At 44.9% G+C, this 9,177-nt stretch overlaps 1 protein-coding gene and 1 long non-coding RNA gene across 2 annotated transcripts in view; one reads left to right on the top strand and one right to left on the bottom strand.

Annotated features, from left to right (window-relative positions):
- The window catches only part of LOC106736139 (uncharacterized), a 3,917-nt gene extending 3,637 nt beyond the window's left edge, over positions 1–280 (bottom strand). Inside the window, exon 1 of the long non-coding RNA XR_001371240.2 lies at positions 134–280. This is a non-coding gene — a long non-coding RNA (uncharacterized LOC106736139). The remainder of the gene's footprint in view (positions 1–133) is intronic.
- The window catches only part of TTC7A (tetratricopeptide repeat domain 7A), a 142,337-nt gene continuing 133,166 nt past the window's right edge, over positions 7–9,177 (top strand). Inside the window, 2 exon segments of the mRNA XM_006159882.3 lie at positions 7–246; positions 248–282. Coding sequence (XP_006159944.1) covers positions 104–246; positions 248–282 — 178 coding nt within the window. The 5' untranslated portion in view covers positions 7–103.

Here is a 9,177-nt window from a genome sequence, read left to right as displayed (position 1 = left end):
CTCCCCCGTCCACCCCGCCCGCGAGTGCGCCTCAGCCGGGACGCCGCCCCCGGCCCGGTCTCCACTTCTCGGCCGCACCACCCATGACAGCGCCCGCACGAAGATGGCTGCGAAGGGCGCGCACGGCACCCACCTGAAGGTGGAGGGCGAGCTGGAGCGCTGCCGCGCCGAAGGCCACTGGGACCGCATGCCTGAGCTGGTCCGGCAGCTGCAGACGCTGGGCATGCCCGGCAGCGGAGGGCGGAGCCAACCCGAGCGCCGCGTTCACCTCTCTGGACACCGGTGAGTGAGGGAAGGTACTGGCTCACCGGCAGCGAGCGCGCGAAAGGCACCTCCTCCTGGAAGCGGTCCCCGACCGTCCCGAGCTGGCCACGGCCGCCTGCTCTCCCGCAGTGCTCATCTTAGGAGTAGTCAGGATAGTTAGGAAGGTCTTCTGTCCCACGAGAAAAAGCAAATGCAGATTAGGTGCTGGAAAGGAACAGAAACGACTTTTGCTCTCTGCCCTTTAGGATCATGTGGGTAACTCTGTCTACCGTAAAATGGTGTCTGCACGACTCAGATCAGTTCATGGACTAGACTCTTGCACTTCCCACGCCACCCTGGTTTGAGAAGCGATTCCTATTCTCCATTAGGTGAAGACTGTTCTCTCTCCCCAACCTTCTTTTCCCCAAGCAAAGTTAAAAACAGCTCCGTGTAGAGCAGGCACGCATCAGGATTTGAGGAACACCAGGGTGGGACGGTGGAGAAGTGGGGAAGAGGCCTGCCAAACCTCAATTTCCTCATCTGTGGTGAATTCGGAGCCCATCCAGCCCTGGCTTTAGCGGTAGGGCTGGTTTGGCTGGGCCGGGCTCTTGTAGCTGGGACAGGAGAGCATCTTGATGTGGCAGTGGTGAATACCCCGCCCCAATCTCTAACCTCAGATCCTATTCCTGGTGCCTTCAGCTCAGCCTAGAGAGACCTCACTGTACACCCCCCCCCGGGGGGGGGCACAGCTTCTTATACTTAAGAGCCTTTGTGGAAGGGTGCAGGGACTAAATAAATAAATAAAGGTATTAAAAGTTTGTAAAGACTGCCCAGCCTCCAAGGCTCTGTGGGGGAGACAAAACAATAATAATAATTGTAATAGTCAACACTTACCTAGCTTACTGTGGGCCAGACACTGTTCTAAGCACTTTAATCAACTCATTAACGCCTCATAACAACCCCATGAGGCAAGTTCTCTTATTTGTGCCAGTTTACAGATAAGGAAACTGAAGCATGGTGAAGTTAAGTAACTTGTTAAGTTGTGGAATCAGGATTTGAACCCAGGTTTCTGTGTACACCCTTTAAACCATCTGCACTATTATTCCTCAGAATGGATGGGCACATAGGGAGGGGTGAGCAGAGGCCAATTGTGGGGAAGGCTTGAAGGTTTTGTTTTTTTGGAGAGGTGTTTTTCTTTTTTTTTTGCTATAAGGCGTTTGCGTGCTTGCCAGACAGACAGGGAGAGACAGAGAAACAGAAAGTGAGAAATCACCCCTCCCCCAGGGGGCATGGCCACGCCGCAAGCTGCGGGGTTTGAATACCGGACTTGAACTGCAGTCGACTACGTGGGAGTCCAGCGACGTAACCATTACACTAACTGCTGGTCCCAAGACTCCAAGGTTTTAAGGAGGTGCCAGAACTTGTACTAGCCAGTGAGAAGGAAGACTGCTGAGTGGGCTAAGTGTCGGATGGACCGTTTGTTTGAGACTTTGAGGTAGATGTGAGCATGGCCATGAGGGCCATGATCAGAGCTACAGGTATATATTTGGGAGAAGCTGGTGAGCTCCACTTTTCCAAAGCAGAATGGATAAACTGCAGGTTCCCCCTGGTCTCCTTTGGAGGATGGGCAGGTGGAGATGGGAATGAGAATGGACCTGCACAGAAGGCATTGGTTCCCAGGTGAAGAATGAGAATCTGAGCGAGGCCGGCACTACAGAGAAACATGCTGGTCCCAGGACAGGAGCCGGAGCCTCCCTCCATACAGGGCCATATTTCCTACTCTGTTCTTTTGCAGTCTTAGGGAAGGAGATTGAGCAGAAAATTTTTGATATCTCAGAGAGAAAGAGTTTGGCAACTCAAAAAACTAATTGGAAGTAATGATGGAAAACAGACTTTTTTTTTTTTTAACTGTAGGACTTCTCAGAGCCTTTATATGCTCACTTGCATATGTTGTGCAAGTCCAGGTTAGAGTATAAATACCACAGTTTGGGCCAGCTGGTGGCATGGTAGTTAAGGCAGTAGTATCTCACATGGCTGACTATGCAGTTTAAGTCCCAGACCTGGAGGTTTAAAAAAGCACACCAGGGGACCAGCAGTTAGCGTAATGGCTGTGTCGCTGGACTCCCATGTAGTCGACCACAGTTTGCGTCCCAGACCCGGTGGCTTAAAACTCACGCCGGGCGCGTGTGTGTGCATGCCCAAGATCCCGAGAGGAGAAAGGATTGCGGTGTGGCCACCCCCCCGGGGGGGGGTGATTTCTCACTTTTTGTCTCTCTGTCTCTGTCTGGCGAGTGCATGCGCCCTATAGCAAAAACCTCTCAAAAAAAAAAAGCATACCAGATATGTGCATGTGCTCATGCCCAAAATCCTGAGAGGAGAATAGAAGGGACTGCAGCATGGCCATTTCCCCCAGGTGGTGATCTCTCTCTTTCCCCCATAAGCACATGTGACCTATAGCAAACTAAAAAGAAATGCATACTAAATTTCTCAAACTTACCTTGGCCATATTCTATGGAACATCATTGAGAACACTGGCACAGGATAGGTTATAAATGGTATGGTGTGGTTATAAAGTGCTTTCTCCATTTTTTAAAATTTTGTAAGCAACACTGCGAGGAAGGCAGGAGTTTTTATCTCCACTTTAAACATTAGGTCACTGAGGTCCAGAGAGGTTACATATGTGTATGTGTGTGTAGTATGGCCCGAGTCCCTGCCCTCAAGTCTGCTATTGACAGAACTAGGGGTATGGAGGCTGGGTTGGCTCCACTGTGAGAACTGAGGAGAACAAAGTGACAGACTGCTGGCTTTGGGGTTTGGTTCTGTGAATGATTTTTCTCCCATTGCTAAATACAGACATGCTGTCCCCCAAACACACATGTATGTACATACACAATGCATACATGTATGCCTAAAGACGAGAAAGAAAACAAATGACTCCCAAAGCCCACACACAGAGCATTTTTTGGATTGACTACTAGTTTGGTTCTCTGTAGGCTTCCTTGATCACTTGAGAAATTGGGAGAAAGCCTGTTTTTTTGGGTGTTAGTGTTGATCATCCCACAACCCATGAGGGATATTCTTAGAGTCCCACCTGGTCTGTTAGACTCTTAGAGTCAGTGGCCCAAAGTTTCAGTAGTTACATAATTTGAGAAAGAGGAGGAAGTTACTGATGGAGGAAGCTGAACCCCATTTTACTGAGGCCTTGAGGCCCTGTTTTGTCTGAGGTTTCCTCCAGAAAATCAAAGTGGCTTCCAGAATGTAGATTCCACTCCAGGAACCAAAAGGGAAGGGTGAGCTCTGGGGGCTTCTTTTTGGTTTGTTGGGTGAAAGAGCAAGTGATGCTTAGGCAGAATAAGCCATATAATGTTTTCCTGTCTGAAGAGGGCTGCTCCTCACCACACACCCAAGGGGAAGGTAGTTGCTGTTTTTACATTTTCTTCAAACTCACATCCGGTTTAGATTTGGTCAGGATGGAGCAGGGAAACCCCAGAGCAGAGCTGGCTATGCTTGAGTTTGCTCATATAAAAACAAATAGCCTATCCAGGTAGTTAGAATTTTTTTTAAAGAATTATTTTATTTAACTTTATTTATTCATTCATCTATTTCAAATTTGACCAGAGAGAGACAGAATGAGAGAGAGAGAGAGAAAGTGAGAAAGAAAGCTGCCAGGTCTAGGCCTCTAACTATGGTTGGCCATGCGGGTGTTCAGTGCCCTTAACCCCCACGCCACCTGCCGTCTCCCCAAATAGTTAGAATTAAAAAAAAAAATTTTAAAAACCCTTTATTATTAAAATGTTTAAATCATAAAATAATAGAAGAATGAATCTCATATAACCATCTTGATTATTCACTCAAGAACAATCTTGTCTGAGCTATACCCCACCCATTCCCCCTACTTCAGTAATTTTGGTATGATTTATTAAATACAAACTATTTTTTTAATGTGGCCACCATACCATTATTAGATCTCAAAAAAATCTATCAATTGAATTTTACAGTTAGTTTATAGAATCAAGATCCAAATAAGGCCACACATTGCATTTGGATGTTAGGTTGGGTTCCCCAGCCCACTCACATTTTATTATAAAAATTTCAAACACAGCACAGATCAAAGAATTTTGCGGTGGGACCAGCAGTTAGCGTAATGGCTATGTCACTGGACTCCCATGTAGTCAACCACGGTTCGAGTCCTGGACCCAGTGGCTTAAACTCACGCTGGGCGCGTGTGCATGCGTGCCCAAGATCCCTAGAGGAGAATGGAGGAGAAGGGATTGAGGTGTGGCCATCCCCCCTGGGGGGGGTGATTTCTTGCTTTCTGTCTCTCTTTCTCTCTCTGTCTTTCTGGCAAGCGCATGTACCCTTTAGCAAAAACCTCCAAAAAAAATAATAATAATTTTGCAGTGACTACCTGTATACTCGCCATCTAGATTCTACCATGAACCTTTTACTATACTGTTCTTCTGCCCAAAGATCCATCCATCTTGGGTCTCTCTTAATCTATAGTCACCTCCATCTTTTTCTTTTGGGTTTTGTCATAGGGCATATACACTTGCCTGAGAGGGACAGAGAAAGAGAAAATGAGAAATCACCCCCTAGAGGGGTGAGAGAAATCCCTTCTCCTTCATTCTTCTCTGGGATTCTGGGCATGCATGCACACGTGCCCAGTGTGATTTTCAAACCACCAGATCTGGGACTCAAACCACAATTAATCACGTGAGAGTGCCATGCCACCTTCTGGCCCCCATCTTGTTCACTAGTTTTGGCCTTATCCTTCTCTTGCTGTGGTTGGAAGGCCCCAGCCCTCTGCAGTCCTGTGAGGTGAGCAGCTGCAGGAACCACTGAATCCCCATTTGACCTATTGGTGAAGGACCTGGTCTGAGCCCCAGCCTTGCTGGACCTGCATTTTTTGTCTGCAGAGAGACAGTTTGTGGAGGAATGAGCACTGTCCTCCAAATGTGGGATCTAGGTAGGAGATAGATGCCCTTGAAATAGGTCCTGTGACCTGGCCCTTTGAGAGAGGCCTAGAAGGGACTCTAAGAAAGGTAGCTTCCAGAGCCTTCAAAAAAGGATGGAGTGGGGAGACTGGGCAGCCACTAAGTGGGAGCCTTCTTTGAGTCTCACTAAGGGCAAAAGAGTGGGCTGGGCTGTCAAAGTCAGCACCCAGGTTCCAGACTCTGTTCCACTGTCTGTCGGGAAGGTCTTCTAATGCCACTGGGTAAGAGAAGCTGGAGCCCAAACTGAGATAGGGAGTGGGTTTCAAACAACAGGATGATTAGAAACAAAACAGAACAAACTTGTTTTTGTCTTTAGAAGGACAGGGAAGACTTTATCCACCTGGATATTTATTTAACAACAGAAATATCTAGATCTTCTAGTTCCAAAATATCCTTTAATTTCATGCACTAACCAGTGAGAATACTGGGATGGAAACAAGAGGGAAAGGAAGAGAGAGGTGAGTAGGGAGGCGAGTTGGGCAAAAGAAGAAAAGAAAGTCACTTTGGGACACCTAATTAGTGTCTGCTAACAAAAACCAAACACAGCCAAGAAGCCTCCTGAGAAGGACCTGCAGTGTTAGTAAAGGAGTCTTGAACTCACAGGTATATAAAGTGAGAACAATTCTCATTCCTACCCTTGGGTAGGATTTACTGTTAGCTTTTAACCCACTCTTTGCAGTTCTTAAACTATTATTTACTTTTTAATTACCATTCATACTCCCCATGACATGTCTGAGAGATTTTTTTTGGTATGTTATGTTACTATTATTGGCTGTAACCCTGTAACAATATTGCATATCTTTGTCATCATCTATAAAATGGGAATCATATCTGTCTTTCAGGGCCGTAGAATATATATATATACTATATAAAAAAGTGCCTGGAACTTAGTAAACCTTTTACAAATAATAGTGTCCCTTTTATAAAGTCACTCTTTAAATGATTAAAGCAGGTTCTCAATTATCTGCGGTGAAGAATCAGTTTTGTTTTGCTTTACGATAATTCCCAATCTGTTGTGCTCTGATACATTCTTGAAATAAAATGAAAAATGATTTACTAGAAAAGTAAAAGAAAAATAAGCAAAATAACACTCTCCAATTTTTTTACTATTTGATTTAACAGATTCAAAATTACTCTCAAATTTTGAACCGATACTTAGGTTTCCGGTTAGGCACACCTGCCCTCAGGCTTGGTTCACAAGCATTCAGAGATGAATAAGTCCCTGCCACACTTTGAGCTGCGTGACTTCAGAAGACACTGCCATTATTTTGAGAAAAGGGGCTCCCCTAAAAAGGAAGTGATTTCTCTTGACATGAAAGACACTGAGCCTAGGGGTTGTAGGGAGCTCAGGCTGCAAAGGTGGGTGGTGAGGCAGGCGGGAAGATGCACTGGCTGGCTGTGGACTTAGCTGGCTCTGTATAGCGAGCTGTGGGCACGTACAGAAGCACCAGAGGCAATGGGGCAGGCACCAGGCCCGGAGTGTAGAGTCTGGGGAGGGCCTGTACCACTTCCCGTTTACCTCCATAGGGACATAACCCTACTCCTGGTTTTACAGATGCAAAGCAGGTTAGAGAAGGGGAGCACCTTGTCTGGAGGCACACAGCTCAGGAATGCTGCTCAGGAATGTCCCATGTACCCACTGCTGGGCAGCCCATGTTTCCTCCAAGCTGGGATTTGAACATGAAGACTGCCTTTCCTTTCCAATTGACTTAAATTGTACTTTTGATGAGGTAGTTTAATCATATGGTTTAATCTTCTAAGGTACCAGAAAGTAAGAGTGAAGGTTTCTCAGGTCTCCACTCCCAGCCAGCATCAGCCAGCAAGGTTATTAGCCAGTGTGCATCCTGTCATGTATTCACGTGCATAAATACACAATTACTTGCGCTATTGTGCACCGTGCTCTCTTATTAATTTATCTTGGACTTAATTCCACAACAGTGCACACTGAATAAGCATCCTCAATCCTTTTCATGGCTGCATGGTGTCCCACTTAATGGGTATATTATGCTTTATTTACTCAGCTTCTGGTTAGTGGCCATAAAGACAGTCTCTACTTTTTTGTTAGTATGAATAATGCTGCAAGAATTGTCATTTTTTAAAAAAGAATTATTTATTTAATTTTATTATTGTTGTTATTTAACTAGCTATAGGACACATGTGCTTGCCAGAGAGACACAGAGACAGAGAGGGAAAGTGTGAGCAAGCTTCCAGGTTCGAGACTCAAACCATAGTCAGCCACATAGGAGTCCACTGCCTTAACCACCATGCCACCTGCTGGCACTGGCAGGAATTATCTTTCACTTAGGTCATTTTATACATGTGCAAGGACATCTGTAGGAGTGGAATATACAAAAATAGGTTAATGGAATATACGGAAATAATTTTGTTACATGTTGCCGAATTGCACTTTGTAAAGGGTCCGCCAACTTATGTTCCACCAACAATGAATAATAGTTTGAACCAGTGACTTTTTTATTTGCATTTCCTCAAAACATTAATTTAAAATATCATGAGGTGGGTAGGAAAGGATCTGATAATAGGTGTCCTCAGAGGGAAAACCTCCCGTGGCTATGTCCCAAGTATTCTGGACTTTAGAACTGTTCACTGCAAGGAATCTCCCTTATGAAAGACATTTGTCAGAGGAACACAGTTTTGGACTAGTTTTGCTTTGTGATGATCCTGTGAGTGAGGAGTTAATGGCAACCCTAGGTAGGTCTGGAGATGCTGGCAGCAGAAAGAACACTATGAGGCATGGGGGGCTCGACAGTAGCACAACAGTAAAACGTTATGCTCTTTGAGGCTGACACGTGAGAAGGTCAGGGTTTGTGTTCAGCAGACCTCCTTGAGTACACTAGGCACACAGGTGCCATGATCTGGGGCTTGCTGAGAATGGGGGTGAATTGCAGTGTCAGTACTCTGTTGAGGGTGCTCTCTCTGTATCTGTCTCACTCATGGAAGAAGTAAACTTTTAACAAGTGCATGGGGACTGGAAGGGACACAGGGAGGAGCACTATATAAAGATGGGACCAAGCAGACATTCCTAGTGTCATTTTTTTGGGTTGGGTGCTTAACTTCTGAGCCCGATGACTTCCTGTGGGGTAGATAAAAGGATCTGAATCACTTCACAAGTATTTATTGGGCATCTGTAGTGAGTGGTAGGCCTGGTTTTTGCTGTGGTAACTGGGAAGGATAATGAGCACAGCCACATGATACCACATTTGGCCCCAAACTCTGCATACTGAACATCTGACTCCCATGCCAGAGCTGCCTTTGTTGTAGGTACAAGAATAAGTTGGTCACAGACTGGAGTTTTCTTTTCTTTTCTTTTTTAAAAGAATTAATTATTTAATTTTATATATTTATTTTTCTTTTTTTATTTTTATTATCATCATAATCTTCTCTATATTACATTGGATTACATGTAACTTTACAGTGTATTACATTGCTTTTTTCAAAAGGGAATGCCATGCATGTCAGTCAATACAGAGACATTAATTTCCCCGCTTCAACATTGAATATCTTTTCTATGTTTCCCCCAATCATTATTATTATTATTCTAATTATTTTTTTAAAACAGTCCACCACTATTTCTCATTTTGCTTGTAAAAAGACTTTGCCCATCATGAAGCACTTCTCAGACCAATCCAGTTGAGAATACTATACATGTCATCATCAACAGGCAATAAGCCATATCTGTTCCTCACTAACGTCCTGCCTCTCTATTGTTCTCTTGCTGTCTTTCTCTATCCTCTTCTGTTCACCTCCCCCATTCCACACTGTCCTATTCTTGTTAAGTACCTTCACTGCTTTTATGTCCTCCATTTTTTCGCTCTCTACCATAGAGTGCAGATAGTCAGTATATACTGAGTGGATACATACAATATCTTTCTTTCATAGCCTGACTTACTTCACTCAGCAATAGATCCTCCATATCTGGCCA

Source organism: Tupaia chinensis, unplaced genomic scaffold (assembly GCF_000334495.1).
Source record: "Tupaia chinensis unplaced genomic scaffold, TupChi_1.0 Scaffold000661_1, whole genome shotgun sequence".
NCBI classification, from domain to species: Eukaryota; Metazoa; Chordata; class Mammalia; order Scandentia; family Tupaiidae; genus Tupaia; species Tupaia belangeri.
The sequence above is the reverse complement of the archived record's forward strand: the minus strand, read 5'-3'. Positions and strand labels throughout refer to the sequence as shown.